The following is a 15,951-nucleotide window of genomic DNA, read 5'->3' as shown; positions in this document are numbered from 1 at the left end:
GTTTTTGGCTTTAAAGTGACAATTGTTCTACTGGGAAATGCTGTTTAGAGCTCGAAATGGAAGATATTGAGAGAAATAAATGTCCCCATTTGAATTTAAACCTTAGGAAGAATCTACTAACTAGAAAAAATGATAGAGGTCTCTCTTGAAAAAATATTGCATCCTAGAAACTCTCCCTTTTCTGTGACTGAGCTTGTAACCACCCTTGGAGGCCCAGCTGTAGTTCTGGTGTGAATTCTTCTCCCACTTTCTGAGATGCCGGGGATCTATTCTCCAATCTGTGGTGATGAGGCTGCACTGATGCCTCTGGAGCTAATTATGCATTGGGAATGCAGTAAGCCACTCAACGATCGCCTTATGACAGCTCTACAGGGTCATTAGCACTCCTCCCATTTTACAGAGGAAGAAAGTGATGTATCTTGAGATTAAGGAATTCATCTGACATCAAGCAGTTAATAAGTGGCAGAGCCAGAATTTCAACCCCAGATGTCTGACTGTGTGGTGGCTGTGTTATGGAAACCACAGAGCTGTCTGCTTTCCCTGTCACATGGGGATTCAATTGTCTTTCTCCCGCTTCCTATGCTTTCTAAATAATTTAAAGTATCAAAGGTGCTGATTTTGTGCTAAGGACGCACTGGTGAACTAGTATGCTTCCCTGTCCCCCAGATGCTTCCAGTCTAGGCAGAGGGTAAAGGGGAAGATCTTCCAGAGAGCAAGAACAGCATAAATAAGACCTGGGAGAGAGAGAGAGCCTTCTTCCCAGTGTTGCCTGTGTGGCTGGGAAGTTGAGATCCTTGAACGAGAAGGTGGAGCTGTGAGGCTGGATTGCTGCGTAGCTTGAAGACCATAAAGCCTCTTCCAACCACGTAAGGGGTATGGGTTTCCTTTGGATCAAGAGGGTAAATGGGAGCCAGTGAATAGTTTTAAAGAAATTTGGAAAATGTTGATTTTAAATTGCATTCATTAACCTATGGACACTCAGTGACTTTAAAGAAAACAAATCAGCCAGTGACTTCATGCTAGAAACTCTCATTCAAGAAGTTTTTAAAGAATAACAATGAAAGACGTAGGGGGGAAACCAATAAAACGTAACATTTTATTATTATTTTTATCTTAGAAGGAATTCACCAAAGGCTTCATATTATGCTATGGCATCTTTAATTATAAAAATAAGCAAATAAAATAACTTGCATCTGTCATTACCATGATATGTTTCATAACCTTTATATGCACATGGAGCTTAAAAATGTAATTTAACAATAAATAATGACATATACCAGATATGCTCACTGTTTATTCCAGTACTCAGCCAAAAACCTAAATATCATTTAAATTATAAATACATAATGCAAATATAATGGCACAAAAATGTCTAAAGTGCAACCAAATCACAATAGAGGGATCATGCAAACTGGTCTAGGTCAGCCCCCAGTCACTCTGTGTAGCGAACACAAGACGAAGCTTTGGAAGTACAGAGGCAGAGGAGGTGGGGTGCGGAGGGGGGAGCAAAAAACTAGCAACGTTGTGAGAACTGCTTCTTTCCGTATGTGTAGATATATGTATTGTGGATACATATATAAATATCACTGTGGGGAGAAAAGGGGGTACCACGGTTTGAAGAGATGACAGGAGAAAAAAAAAAGAGAGACAGAGAGAGGAAAAATAATAAAAGGAAAAGAAAGAGAGAATCTACCGGACTGAAATAAAAGAGAATTTTGCTAGGAATCCTCATGAACTACTTGTCACTTTGGGGTCCTGGCTTAGTGGGTTTGCAAAATGGACACAACACACACACTTTGTTAGCTTTTCTGGTTCTGAGAAGTCAGCCTTGCCTGGGGCGGGCGGTGGGGGCGGGAGGGGGAGAATCTAACTTAGAATATGCTCTACCTGATTTCCAAGAGGCTAAGGCAGTGTCCATTTGTTTAGGGACCTGGGGATGGGACAGTTCTGAGTATAAAAATGCCCTTTACAATCTGACGTCAGCACGCTTGGAGGCTGTGTGGGGACAATGGCAGCAGCGTGGGCGCTGCTGCTGCTGCTGCTGCTGGGTCTGCTACCTTGTTCTTGGTCCTTGAGCAGCACATGACTGGTTTTAAAGGCTTTATGGTAAAGTTGTATTGCTTTTCATTTTTCTGGAGAGGTACCCTCCCTCCTCCCACCAGGGTCCCTATCACTCGGTTTGGTCAAATCTTGAGTTTGGCCTAGTGAGAGTCAAGCACCAAGAGTTTCTACACAAGCGAGATTGGAGCGGCCCCTGCAGAACTGCCTCTCCTCCCTCTTCCTCTCTCAACATTGACCTTTGGTGGGCAGTGACGCTCATAAGGGACTGTTGGGTTCAAGGACAGTGACCCTGAGAAACTACTGTTGTTCATAGATAGGCGAATCATTTGGCTTTGGTGGTCGCCATCTTGTAAACATCACGGCAGAAACGATCAAACCACCAGCTCTTTTTCCCTCTTTCTATCTATATTTTTTTCTTTTCTTTTTTTTTTTTTCTTTTTTTAACGATCCTACAGAGATGGTTTAGCTGCCAGGACTACTTTGGCAGGCAGCGTGCTACAGGACAAAAATGTAAGAGGAGTCTATTAAGGCTGGACAGCCCAGGGTTATTTACACCCCCTCAGCCCCAAGTTCCCCGGACTAAAGACCCAAAGGCTGGTTGACTCATCCCTGATTGCTTCAGTGGGAGATCTCCCACCCCAGCATCTTTGCCAGAATGCCAGGCACTGATGAAAGGTGGGGAGTCAAGAACTGCCCCTTCCCAAGGTACAGTTGGCTTTATCACACCAAGTGGTCCAAGCCCGAAGGGATGCTCTTTTTGGTTCCTGAAATTACCAGTTGGATGTGACAGAGCTGTTTCAGGTTATATCTAAGTCAAGTGTAGCCTCTGGGTTGAGGTGGGCTGGGAGATTAACATCTGACCTGGGGTCCTTCAGATAAACCTGTTGGCTTTTCCTATCTCATATAGGCCCATCTTAAGTTTCGATGTTGAGTTAAAACTACTTCTACCCCCTTAGTTATAAAAAAGGCCACAAGGAGCATTTACGTGGATATCTGGAAGTGAGATAGTTATTCCATTCCCAGGAAAAGAAAAATAAAGCTAAGTTACAAAACTAAATCTATATGCAATAAAGTTATTATATACTGCTTTGTTTAAGCAGAGTCCTCTGGAATTTATGTACAGTACATTAGTTTTCAGCTATTTATATTCCACAGTTAGACCTTAAGATTCTCTGGTTTTAAGACAATTGTTAAAGATACTTTTAAAGCTCTGAGCAGTTACAGTACATAAAGATGTTAGCTTTTTGTTTTTCATTAGATGCAAGAAGATGCAGGCTCAAAGCCTGGTTGGAGAGCCAGGCTCAAGCAATTTGGTAAATGTATCAGAAAGGAAATTAGACATTGGAGGATCGAGACCATAAGACACTAGCTCATTAGAGATCAAGAATTCAAACATGACATTCATATTCGTCCATGGCCAGCACAGATTCATAACACGAATTCCATTTAACATCTTTATGAGCATTTAAGACATGCATTTAAATAAAGTTGTTTCGTATCAGCTAACTCTACTGGGGCAACCATTCTAAAGGGCTCCACATCTCCCAATTACAATGACGGGGCAGTTACATGAACGTTTCGTGTTGGAGTCAGTTGGAGGGGAGCTGGGAAGAGACGTGGATGGAGGAAGGTGATGGGAGAGGGTCTGTTCTGCGGAGAGGCGGGATGGTGGTGTGGATTTGGTGTGTGGGGATGCTCTCATGGCAGAATGTTGGGATATTGATTACAGAAGCCTAGTTTCATGCAATTTTCTTTAAGGGGGATAGAAAATAGGAACTACTTAAAAAATAAAAAGTCAAACCAGGCACAGTACACTTAAAGTTGGTGTGTCAACACCCCTAAAATGATACTAGTTTGGTGAGGTTGTGAACACTTCTCCCTGGTTACGCACTCTCATGGGAAGTGCGTTTGATGTGGGAGGGAGAGTCCCCCTCACCTCGGAGGTTCCTGAGGAGGACTTTCAGCTTCTGCGGCTCACTGGTGCGCCTCCTGTTGAAGTCAGCTCTCGGGTGTGTCTGGGCACAGTGGTCCGTCTGCAGGATGTGGAAGAGGCTGGCCATGTTAGGCCCGATTTTCTCCATCAGGCTATCTCTGATTGAGCTAACGGTGTCCTCGTCACATTCCAGCAGGCTTCGGACAAGTCTGTTATAGTATCTGCATTGAGCAAGAGAGTGCGTGGGACAGTCATTCATGAGAGTTCAGGTGAGACCCATCCAGGTTATCATCTGGGCTCCTGCTAACACCAGTCCTGATTGGTTAAACCAGGCCAACATAAATAGTTCTTCACCCAACCTGGGTTTTTGCTTCCAGATTTGTGCAGTGTCTAGTTTGACTTCATGAGCTCCCTGGGTTTGCCAGGCCATGTGAGAGGGATTCGTTTTTATGTTTAGAATTCAGGAGATTTAGATCCCATTTTGAATAGCAGGCTGACTGTGCTCTCTGAAATTTTTAGAAACAGAATTTTAATGCTAAATGGGACCACAGAGACCATTTAGTGGTCAGTTCGACTCTTTCATTTTGTAGAGGAGAAACTAAGATGAGAGAGTCCAAGAGATTTGCCCAAGGACAAACAGTGAGTTAATGGCAGAACTGGGACTCAGATAAACATAATGAATGTAACAAGGTGAACTGAACAGTCTATGCTTATATTAATAGTTATGGCAAGTGGATTTGTAGTTATTTTGATGCAAGGTTCCTTTTTCTTAGTGGTGCATGTGCTCAGGCATATGTGCGTTTGAGATCATCTTCTAACTAAACTTCCTAAGGCCCCTGTAATCTTGTGTCTCATGTTTTTTTTTTTTTCCTATGACATCTCAGCCAGTCTTGATAAGAGCTTCTATTGACTGATCCCATTTTCAGGTTTCCTTCAAAGGTATCTTGCAGTTGGAAAACCAAACACTAAGCCATGAGGATTTTTAAGAGGAAAGATTAATGGTCCTTAAGATTCTTGCCTCTGTAATTCCATGAAACCTCCCATTGGTCTGGCTCTGGCTGACCTCTTCCTTTTTCCCATGTCCTATAGGCATCTGCCCAGCTTTTGATGGTTTCAGGATCAGTTTCCCCCTCCAGATTAGACTGAAAATATAGAAAGTGCTATTTGGGTTCTTATTCTTTGTCTGCCTCAGGCCATATTGCCTGCTCACTGTAGATTTTTAAATTTATTTTGTGGTCATTGAGGAAATGGCATTTTAAAGGACATAATTCCCTCCAATAAATCGTGATTTCCTGAGGAATAAATGATCTGTCAGTATGGTCGATTTTATAAGAAATCTCATGTTTGGTACAAATTACCTTCATCTTTGGAGCCAAATTCCCCAAATGCAGCGAAATTGTTATGGCTCTGAAAGGATTAAACCGCGCAGTGTCTAGAGCACAGATATTACTTGTGCTATTCTTTGGGGAGAACAGTGCAGGTGTATTCCAATTTAGGTCGGGATGTACCTGCTTCCTTCTGAGGTGACAGATGTTCAAACCCATTAGCTCTGGGTTCACTAACAGGAAGACACTGCAGGACTCTGTGGGGGGACCTCTCCTTGGAGGGGCCTGCAATCTCTGGGGCCACAGGATCTTCCATGAAAAGAAACCTGTTTATTTTTAACTTGCCTCCCAGAGTGCAGGGTTGCACATCTTTCCAGAAGAACTCGACCCCCAGAGAGGTCCTAAAGGATGGACGGTAAATAGAGTGGAATGTGGGTAATGAAGCCAAGAGGTCACCGTTCTGTGGGTGAGAGAACCAAGTCCAGGGTGGAAAGAAAAGTGCAGGTCCAGTTAGCAGACCCAATCCTGGCTGGACCCTCCCTCCTGGGGACAATTACATCCAGCTGTGAGCAAAGCTGGGATTCTCTGGCACAGGGGAACATTTTCCAGCACTTTGGAATTATGAAGTGCATGAGTCAAGTAGCCTTTGCTTGGATGGAGAAATGGGGAGAAAATTGGTTTTGGAACAACCGAGAACAAACAGTTTTGTGCTGATAGCTTCAGCGAGCTATATATACACGTTGGTCTCTGGGCCTCTCCTAACTCGTGGTTCCCTGGATTACTGTGTCTGTTTCAGAGGGTAATTAGGTTTGGGAGGATAAGGCCCTGGAAAGACTTTATTACTTGGAGGTTAACCCTTCCACTTCCGGAAAGAACTATTCATGTCAGATGAGCCCCTAAATGCACTGGAAACAATGATCTTCCCCTAGAAAGAACAGAAAACCCTTGTCTGGACCAAGAAGTCCAAAATCTTAAAGGAAATGAAACTTCGATAGCTACCCTTGTCGTGTCAGGGCCACGTGTTGCCCGTGACCCCACCCAGTCTAAGAGCCTGCTGTCTTTCTCAGAGGTCTCCTACCTTCAGTGTTGCTCCCTCTGCTAGCCCAGGTATGACAGCCCAGTGACTGTCCACTCTGCCTCTCACCTTCTTGCTTCCCTGATGGAGTTTTGTTAGCTCAATAGGGCAGGCTGGAGATCAGTGGCTGGTGGTGCCTTAATGTCAGCAGGGTTAGCCCTGTTCCTCTCCATTAAGTCTGAGATTCGACATTTACTTCTTGGATGTGCTGGTCAATGAGACACCTCTTTCCCATTGGTCACTAAGTGAGACAGATTATTGAAGAGGTTGTGCCACCAGCAAAAGTGGACTTCACAACGGTCACATATTTATCGAGTGCCCTCTTGCACCAAGACTTACTGTTTCCATAGCTATTGGGAGGAAATGTCTTTTCTTTTAGGGGAGAATGTATGCAAATTTAATTGCTGACCATTCTGGTGCATATATATTCAATTATGCCTGGTTTTCTATTTTTGGATTGTGGCTATTTCTTGCAAGTTTTTCTGGCTGCCACTTTTGAAGTAGGAATCAAAATAGCTTGGCTCAAGGCCACGTGAATTCTGGGCCCAACTGTTACTCACGAGCTGTGTGACCTTCAGCAGGTCACTCCTGTCTCTGAGCCTCTGATCTTTAATCAGAAAAATAAGGCAGTTAGTCTACATAATGGTCTTTAGCTCTGACATTTTGTATTTCTAGGGATTTCTTCTCAATTGAGCAAAGATAGTGCAGCTCAGGGTTAAGCCCCTCCTTTGCAGGAGGAGCTAGGAGTACTTGAGTAGATTCCTTTCTTTCTCTCCAAGGCCTTTGTGGTAGGCAAAGGGGCTGTACTGTGAAGACCCAGTGAGCCAAGTGTTCTGATCTCTCAGCCTGAAAGTTTCTTTTTAAGCATGTTTCTTTCTTCCCACTTTGAAAATTCCATCCCTGACTTTTTTTTTTTTTTTCTCTTGGTAAAGAATACGATCAGATATTCTCCATAGCTACTGTTTCAGCCATGCCTACCCAAATACACACACACTGCCTAGGAACGTTCTGTGTGAGGGTTTATAAATAGTCCTTTGTTTCCCTTGATCAATATTATTCTTCTGTTTCCTGTTCCCTATCCATGCCCCAGAGAGTTGGACGCTTTGTCAGTTTTCCCACTCTGGATCTGGGTTGGTCTAATTGGTTCCCAAGCCCCGCGATCACCTGATTGATTCTGCCTGCTTCTCTCATCACTGAAGGCAGAGTTTGCAGATTCAGCCAGGGGACACTTCAACTACCTTTCCTTTGCTAGGTGCCTCTCTGTCATGGAAAACTCCCTTGTTCTGACTCCTGGTCCAGTCACAGGCTTTTGGATTCTCCCAGCCTCAAATCTCATGCTAGATAAGTCACAGGAAGGTGGAATGAACCTGTAACTACTTCCTTTTGCAATTCTGTGCCAATTGGCACCAACTTAGTGTGTGTCTATGGTGGGACAGAGGCTGGGAAAGCAGGATGTTTCAGGAGGGTGAGGAGCTTAAATAGAGCAAGTCGGGCCCAGCCTGGAACCGGAAATCTCTACAGCCCCAAGGAGGAATAATAGTAGCCCACTGCAGCGAAATACTTGGAGAAAGGTAAGGGCTAGTATGGAGGATGGCCTTCCAGAACTGGCCATTTGTTTTCCTTACCCCCTTTCCTTACCCTTAATAGTGAGTCCTCTAAAATGAAAAGGGGGAATCAGAAGACTTTCTTTTTTGAGCATTTTCTGAAGGTGTTGAAGGATAATGCACCTAATAAAAGGAAGATTGTCTGGTTAAGAGCTCTTTCCACGAGTCTCTTCTTGGTTGGGTTGGGAACTTGAGTCTGGTGTATGCACCCTCCTTTCACAGCACCTCTCCCTTCACATGGAAGATGCTGTGTCAGTTGAAGTGGTGAGCTCAGATTGTCTCAAAATTGGCTCCAGATTGTGTAAACTTGTGACAATGGCATTGCTACTCCCCTACCCCAATCTACTGCATGCGTGCATAATTTGTCTCAAGCCACTGCTGGATGAAGAATTCTCCATTTCTTTTCCTTGTGGTGAAGGATGTCGCTAACAAATAGCCAGTTCTCATCCCTACCCATGCAACAGGAATCTTCCTTAAAACCAAGATTGATATTAGGAGACAAGCCATTTGACCTGAGCGAGGTGGCACACACCTGTCATCCCAGTGGCTTGGGAGGCTGAGGTAAGAGAATTGCAAGTTCAAAGCCAGCCTCAGCAAAAGCAAGGTGCTAAGCAACTCAGTGAGACCCTGTCTCTAAATAAAATACAAAATAGGTGTTGGGATGTGGCTCGGTGTCGAGTGCCCCTTGGCTTCAATTCCCCATACAAGAAAAAAAAAAAAAATTGAGAGGCCTGGTAGACTTGACTGTCCTGTTCTGAGACAATTGGTTAGAATCCTGGTCCTTGTTTGCTTTCAAGGACCAGACAAATGATTTCTGTAAACTAACATGTGGTTCTCAAGGGCACTAACCTAAGACTGAATCAGAAATTTACAGAGTTTTTATGTTAGGGACTTTAGCTTCTTCTTACGGGGAGAACCTTCTCTGGTCTTCCACTTTCCTATGGGTACATAACTAGCTCTCTTATAAGCCCCAGAAACACTTGGCTGTTGCCATTTTCTGGAGAAGGGTGGTGGCACTTGGCTAGAAAATTAATCAGATAGGGCTGTAAAAGCTCTCAGGGGACCAGAGGAATATAAGGCTGATCTTTGTGGATCTGAGCAGATTTGGCTGAAGAGTCAATGGAACTTTGGGCCTGGGACTCAAGTTTTAGGCTAAGAGCCATCACAGTAGGCTGACCCTGACTGGTCTGCATTGCTGTGTCTCCATTACCTGCCACCAATATGCCTCAGTTCTTGCTGGAAGCCTTTGCAGGCCAACCCACATGAAACCAGGAGGCCAGCCTTTTCATGTGTTGGGATTTCACTGCTGGCTGGTCAAGGCAGGAGCTTGGTATAGGAAGGCATGATGCTCAGACATTCTGAGCTCAGTGGCTTTGGGTCACGTGAGAGCACTAAGCTGGAGATACACTCTGGGCAGCCACTAAACTGCATCCTGGGAAACCCTGGACTAGAGGGATGGGCTAGCATAAAGCCAGCAAGGGCACTCAGGCCAGTTTGCTCTTCATTGAGCAAATCTAAATGCCAGGGAAGTAGGATGGCTGGTTCTGGGTTAGCCAGTGAAATGTCTGACTGGGCTTGGGACTGATTGGAAATCCATGCGGATTTAGCACAATCTGCATGATGACATTTGACCAAAGTTTTGATACTGGCCAATTATACTGCTGCATGGTTTTGGTTCCAGCCAAATGTGATGTCTCAAAAGGTGGTTTCCAGAAACGTCACCATTTCCTTCGGGGTCATGGCAAGAAATGGACAAAGGAAATGTACCCAGGGATGCTGTAGATGAAGCTTTCTGTTATCTGCATGGGAAGACTTTTCCTATAACAGTGGGGGAAAAAACCAAGCTGCTCAAACTGTCACAACCAATCACAAACATATTTTTCCTGCAAAAGCTGGGAAGACGGTAAGCTAAAATAAGAGCATGACTGTGGCAATTTAACCCTCCTTCCTAGTCTGGCTCTGCCAGCCACCCGCTCCTCCTCTCCCTCTGATTGCAAAGAAGTGGACCGAGTTCATACCTGTTGGAGAAGTGATTGGGCAGCTGCACAACCTCAGTGATGGCTTCTGGGTTCCGCTTGGCGACACTGCACACATTCAGCTTGCTGTAGCACTCTTCCTGCACCTCAGCAATCATCCTCTGGAAAGTGGAGCACCTCCGAATGGCCAGGAAGACCTTGGAGGTGACCCCGTTGGCAATGCACTTTAAGCTCTCTTTGACAAATGCTTTTCCCTGTCGAGGAAGGGGGATAGAAGAAAAGGTTTAGCTTGAACTGACAGAAGAGGTCAGGGGGTGCAATATGAGAATCTTCAGGGGGCCTGTTTTTTTGCATTATATCATGACCATCTGCATATCCTTGCCATGAGGAGATTGTGTGTCATAGGCAAGAATTTAAAGGAAAAAAAAAACCAAACACCTTTTCCCTTAGATAATCTTGAAAATTGAGCTCCACAGAAAGGAAATAAGAGGAAAAAAGAAAGGGATCCATAATCAACCACCCTGCATCTTGACAACTGTCATTCTGTCATACTCCAGTTTTAGATATTCTTGGATGGAGACTTTGGTTATTTGAATGACAAGCCAGTAAGTCAGGTCATACAGCAAGAAGTTCTTTGTTAGAACATTTTCTTTTCCTCAGAAGAGGGAAGGCTTCTCTGCTCATCCCCCTCCTCTTATAAGCCAGCCTCTGTCAGCTCTTACTGGCATGCCCCGGGGTGGGGGTGGGAGTGTGTAAGACAGAGCCTATTTCCTGACCCAGGCTGTGACTGTGCGTGCATGTGTATGTGCACACACACGCCCTGAGATGGCAATTTTGTATAGGGAGGCTGGGAAGCAGGGCTGGTTCCCTACAAGACTGGTTCCTCAGAACAATAGTGGACTACACTGTTAAAGACAATCAGTCAGAGGGAGCAGGGGTCAAGGTCTTATTACCTGAGTGTCAAATTTAGCAGCGCTGTACAAGAAGGATTTACAGATGTCGTACATCCCATCTGTGTCACACGTGGAGTTTTCCAGGCATGCAAAAGCCCCACAGCCAACCTGCAGAGCACTGTTGAGGCAGCGAACCACTTCAGCTGCAAGAGACATCACATCCAGTCAAACAGAGGGATGCCGGGTGGGGTCCAGCCAGTGCAGGCAAAGTTCAAGGACAAGGGACCAGAAGAACATATCCCAGAACTCTGTCCTGAGGACCATTAAAGAGGCCCATTTGAAGAGGAGTGGGGTAAGAAGGAGGATGGACAGGCCCTGTTGGCTTCTGAGAGCCAGAGCACTCTAGGGAAATGAGTTCTTCCTTGGAGACGTGCCCACTCCGACTCACCCCCACACACATTTTGATGACTGAAGCAGGGTTGGGGTCCGGGCAATGCACAGTGCCTTCCCGCAGCTCTGTGGGATCAAAGACCATCACCTGGCACTTGAAGTGGCTGGTGATGGGTTTAGGAGGTGGGAGGGCCTGGCTTAAAAAAAACAATGCACTTTAGGGTAAAAAGCATGGGATTTTAGCCCAAATGGCAGAGAAGAATTTGCCAATAGGCCACTTGAGGGAGACCCTTATGATTTCAGGCTTTTAACTTACCATCATATTGGTGGAAAGGAATCTCATCTGTTCATGTTCATCCCAACCCCCACAGGTTAGTGCTTAGAGGTATGTATAATCTCTCATATTAAAACGTTTTTTTTTTTTTTTTTTGAGAAACACAGGTGTGGAATAACAAGGCCAAGGCACCCCTTGTGCAAGACTTGGAAGAAAACCGCAAAGAGCTTGCATGAGGCTTTCTACATTCTGGATAAGATCTCCCATAAAAGTAATTTCTCTCCCACAGAAGGGGGGTGTTCTGGCAGGCAGCTCGGCAAGAAATGATCTGTAGCCTTCATACAGTAGGATTCTCCTCCGAGATCAAAAGCATGGTTCAGTTAGGCTTCCCCACCCCCTCCCACCGCCCGCAGCCTCTGGGATGTTACAAGTCATTTCCCTAATTATATATTTCCCCGGGTTCAAATTATAACTTTGCTTTAAGCAGTTTTAATATGCATTAGGGCTGCTATTGTTTTAGGCAAGCTGGAATTGTGAATCAGGCATCTCTATAGCAACTAAATACAAAAGGAAGGGAAGCAAAGCCCTCCTCTCGGCAGGGACCTGCGCTCTTCCAAGGGGAGCACGGTCTGCAGCATTTTGACACCTGCGATCCCATCCAGGCTGACAGTTGGGGGAGACAGGGCTGAAATGGAAGAGCAGAGAGTGGGGCGACAGGGGCGAAGGGGCTGAGGTCTTGATAACAGGCTTCCCGACGCCCCCTTTTCCTTCAGAGGCTGGGATCGTACACAATTAACTGCTCTGGGAGTCGGGATGAAAGTGAGACCTTCCCCTTGGAGAAACAGCTGCTTCATTTCACAAATATTCTCTTCCAAGGGGCTTTCTGGCCACGGGCTGCAAGGGCAACTGAATGGAGCCCAAGAGACAGCGAGCTGGCAGAGAGTGAGGGAGTGGTGTTGGGGGTGGGATACGGAGGGTTTTCTCTGAATCCGCTCTGGATTTGTCAGACTGGAGGGCTATGGATCTGAAAATCAGTCTGAAAAGCGAGCTTCTCTGGGTTCTCTGAAGAAGCAGAGAAGTCAAGTTTTGGGGTCTCCAAGGGGGAGGGGGAAAGGACAGCATCAGACAAGCTGTGTCTCACCTTAAGACCAGCTTCTGGAAAGTGTAGAGAGTGCTCTGAGGCATGCCAACATTCAAGCCTTTCCCCCGCCCCCTCCCCCCAAGAGGGTACGTGCCAGATTTCAGGCAATCAGGCTAGGCTTATGCAATGAAATACCCTCAGCAGAGCGCCCAGTTCCTTCGTTAGTTGCATGCAATTTATTAAACAAAGGAGCTTCACTTCCTAAGGCTATTGGATTACACTGGCAGTTTATTGCCATGGGGCATGAAGCACATTTATTATCAAGATCAGCCGCTACAGACACAGTTGCAAAAGTGAGAGGCAAATGAGGACAGCTCTTTGGGGGAGAAGCCGGTCCCGGGTTTGCGCTTACCTGAGTTCTGAGCTGCCACCCGGGATTTCCTGGGGCTCACAGAGTCATTCTGCTCCGCCTCATGGCTTGCAGCAGCACTCATCACCAGCACCAGAAGCACTGCTGAGTTTTGGAGCATTCTCTGAGAAGTTTCCGCTAAGTTGTTAGGTTTTTTTTTTTTCCTCCCCCCCTTTCCTCTCTCCCTCTCCCGGCTTGAGTGAAGATGTGGATCTGGATATACTGAAAGCTTAGGTCAGGATTTGATGAGGATTTTTTTTGTTTTTTTGTTTTTTTTTTGTTGCTGCTGATGCTGCTCCTGCGGACCCTGCTGCCAACACGGTCTCTGCTGCTGCTGCTGCTGCTGCTGCCTGCTGCAGTTGCTGCTTCTTGCACCTCTGGCTTTTGCAAACTGGGGGCCCAAGAGCTGCACCCAGGGATTTTATAGCCGTTCTTATCGGTCCTAAGGATCAGGGACCAATCATATGCCTCAACTGGTCAACTCAGCCAATAGGAGGGCACGCTTATTCAGCTGGAGCTTTTTGACTTCTTAGAAATATTTTCCAGCAAATTAAAAGTACCTGCTGCCAATGTTTTATATGTGTGTGTGGCTGTGTGTGCAGAGATGTGTGAAAAAGCTATTTTCAAGATTAAGGAATGACTTTATATTGATTGAACTAAAGGAAAATTTGTCCAAGTGGTTTTTGAAAGGTATTCATCTTTTTTTTAAAAAAGGAATTATTGAGGGCCATGGGAGGTATGGGTATGGTGGGAAGGTGTAGCTCTTTGGATTACAACTTAATCTAAATAGAGCTCCTTTGCTCTAACATTAACAGGATGTTCTGTTTTTTAAGCTGTGTATAAAACAGTGTCTCCACATCTCTGCACGTTTGTGTTCCCACATACTATGCATCTGTGATGCGTTTCTGTGACCTGCAAGCATCCTTTATTCAGATTCACATCCGTGAGCCATCCAGGAAGGATTTGTGAGTGGAAGAGTCTTGGTGGATTGAGATAAGACAGCTCTGAGCTGCAGATTCAGCTCCTCGATTGATTAACTCTATGACCTTGACCCAGTCCTTTCCCCTTGCTCCACCTCTGTTTTCAAACCTGTAAAATGCTGGAGTTGAACTCTGTCTGTCCATACACCTCCAAAGGGATGCGATTCTACAGTAACACAAATTAAAAGACTTCACCTTTTCAGTCACTAGCTGAATTGCGAACTCCCAGGGTGTTAGTGACCAGAGGCACGCCTGCACACCTCCCACAGCACACTAGACAGAGACCTCATGAATGCCTGGAAATTAATAAGCTGTGGATTCAAGCCCAGGAACTCCACAATCACGTTTGAAACCATAAGCTGGTCAAAGCAAGATGAAACCTGCTGGGTAAACCAGTTCATTTCTTGGGGGGTGGGGAGGAGGCAGGGGGTGGGACTGGGAAGAAGGGGTAGGGAAAGACCAGATTGTGGAGGAGAGAAGACTGATAAACTCCAGACTTAATGGGAAAATTACAGTGGCATCACCAATCAAGCCTACTATAGAAGCTTTCATTTTCTTATAAGTAGGTAACAGCAAGGCTTGTCTGTAACTTGTGAAGGAGGTTACCAACCTTTGAGAGGACTTCTCAGGGTAGGAAGGTGGTCATTAAGGGCTGTGGTGCAGTGAAGGGATTAAACAATAAAACCTTTAAGGATTTTCAGGAGGGCCATTGGTGATTTGTACAGACTTAGGTAGGATGATCTTACAAAGAAATAGAGCCAGTGGCTTCACTTTAAATCCCCACATCTTCAAATGGAAGTTATAGGAGACCACCAGCTCTACAATCACAAACCAACCAAGAATGAGCTCTGTACACAGGGGGAGTGGGTTTGCTGGGTGACTTCCAGGTCACACTTGGTGAAAATGGGTTGTTGGAAAGTGGGGATGCTTGTACGTTTCAGTTTATATCAATTGACAGTGTTGGTATTGCTCAAATACCTTTCAGGCTGAGTGCTGGGGTGAGAGGGGAATAAAAGAGAAGAGGTCCAGAAGAAGGCGGATGAAGGATTCTTGACCTTGAGGTGCCTGTAGGCAGGTTGGGAAGATGCCCAACCTCCTGACACCTAGAGATTCAAGATGTCAGGGCCTTGCCTGACAAAACATGTGCACTGAGAGTTCAAGCTAGAGATGTAGGGAAGGCTTTGTGGGGGAAGAAGGTGAGCTTCTGTGATTGCTTTTTAAGAATTTATGATATTTCTCTTTTTAAATAAAATTCTTGTTTGCGCAAGCTCCAAGTTTTTTTTTTTTTTTAAATTGCTTTAGGCAGGACAGTATGTATGTGTGGCAATGCCAAGGTTATTCAGTGCAATAGGTCACCCAGCTCACAAGAAGACAGGTGCATATTCTTTCCAAGGGTTCTGACTTCTGTCCATCAGTATTCTTCACCACCATGGCCACTGACACTGTTAAAGGCACTGATGTTTGCTCCTCTTGCTGGACTTTCCCTGGTTGGCCCACTGGCTTGCCAAGGTGATGGTGAACCTCCCATCCTCCTCCTTCTTTTCCCTACTCTCCAATGCGCTCACCAGAACGCAATGTCCTACAAGTATGAGGATGTGTTCTGTATTTTTTCTGATGCTGATTTATTGTTCCTCCTTGTTTTTCTTGCTTACCATCACATGCCTGGAGATTTGTTGCTCTGCGTGCCAAGCCTTTCGCAATGGCAGGTAAGCTGTCATTTGAAGAAATACAATGGTGGCCAGCCACATGGGTTTGAATATAACTAGAGTGCACGTCAGCATGTTGGAGGATGTCAAAACACTTGAAGGTGTCAATATGTTTGAGAAGATCAAGGGAGGGGGTTGAAGTCTAAGTGGAAATGCCCAACCTAAGTTCTTTTTCCAGAAGTCCACAATTGGAGGCTATCTGAACATCCATGATAACTGTACTTCTGTCTTGGACTGTATATGG

At 45.3% G+C, this 15,951-nt stretch overlaps 1 protein-coding gene across 1 annotated transcript; it reads right to left on the bottom strand.

Moving 5' to 3' along the window:
• Positions 1 to 3,944: 3,944 nt before the first annotated feature.
• Stc1 (stanniocalcin 1) lies at positions 3,945 to 13,142 on the bottom strand. The gene is made up of 4 exons (XM_076852287.1): positions 13,025 to 13,142; positions 10,928 to 11,070; positions 10,017 to 10,228; positions 3,945 to 4,215 (listed from the first exon to the last, which is right to left on the bottom strand). Exons 1-4 carry the CDS (start codon positions 13,140 to 13,142, stop codon positions 3,945 to 3,947), a joined length of 744 nt encoding a protein of 247 aa, XP_076708402.1.
• Positions 13,143 to 15,951: the final 2,809 nt, after the last annotated feature.

This window comes from Callospermophilus lateralis, chromosome 4, assembly GCF_048772815.1.
Source record: "Callospermophilus lateralis isolate mCalLat2 chromosome 4, mCalLat2.hap1, whole genome shotgun sequence".
Taxonomy (NCBI): domain Eukaryota; kingdom Metazoa; phylum Chordata; class Mammalia; order Rodentia; family Sciuridae; genus Callospermophilus; species Callospermophilus lateralis.
The sequence above is the reverse complement of the archived record's forward strand: the minus strand, read 5'-3'. Positions and strand labels throughout refer to the sequence as shown.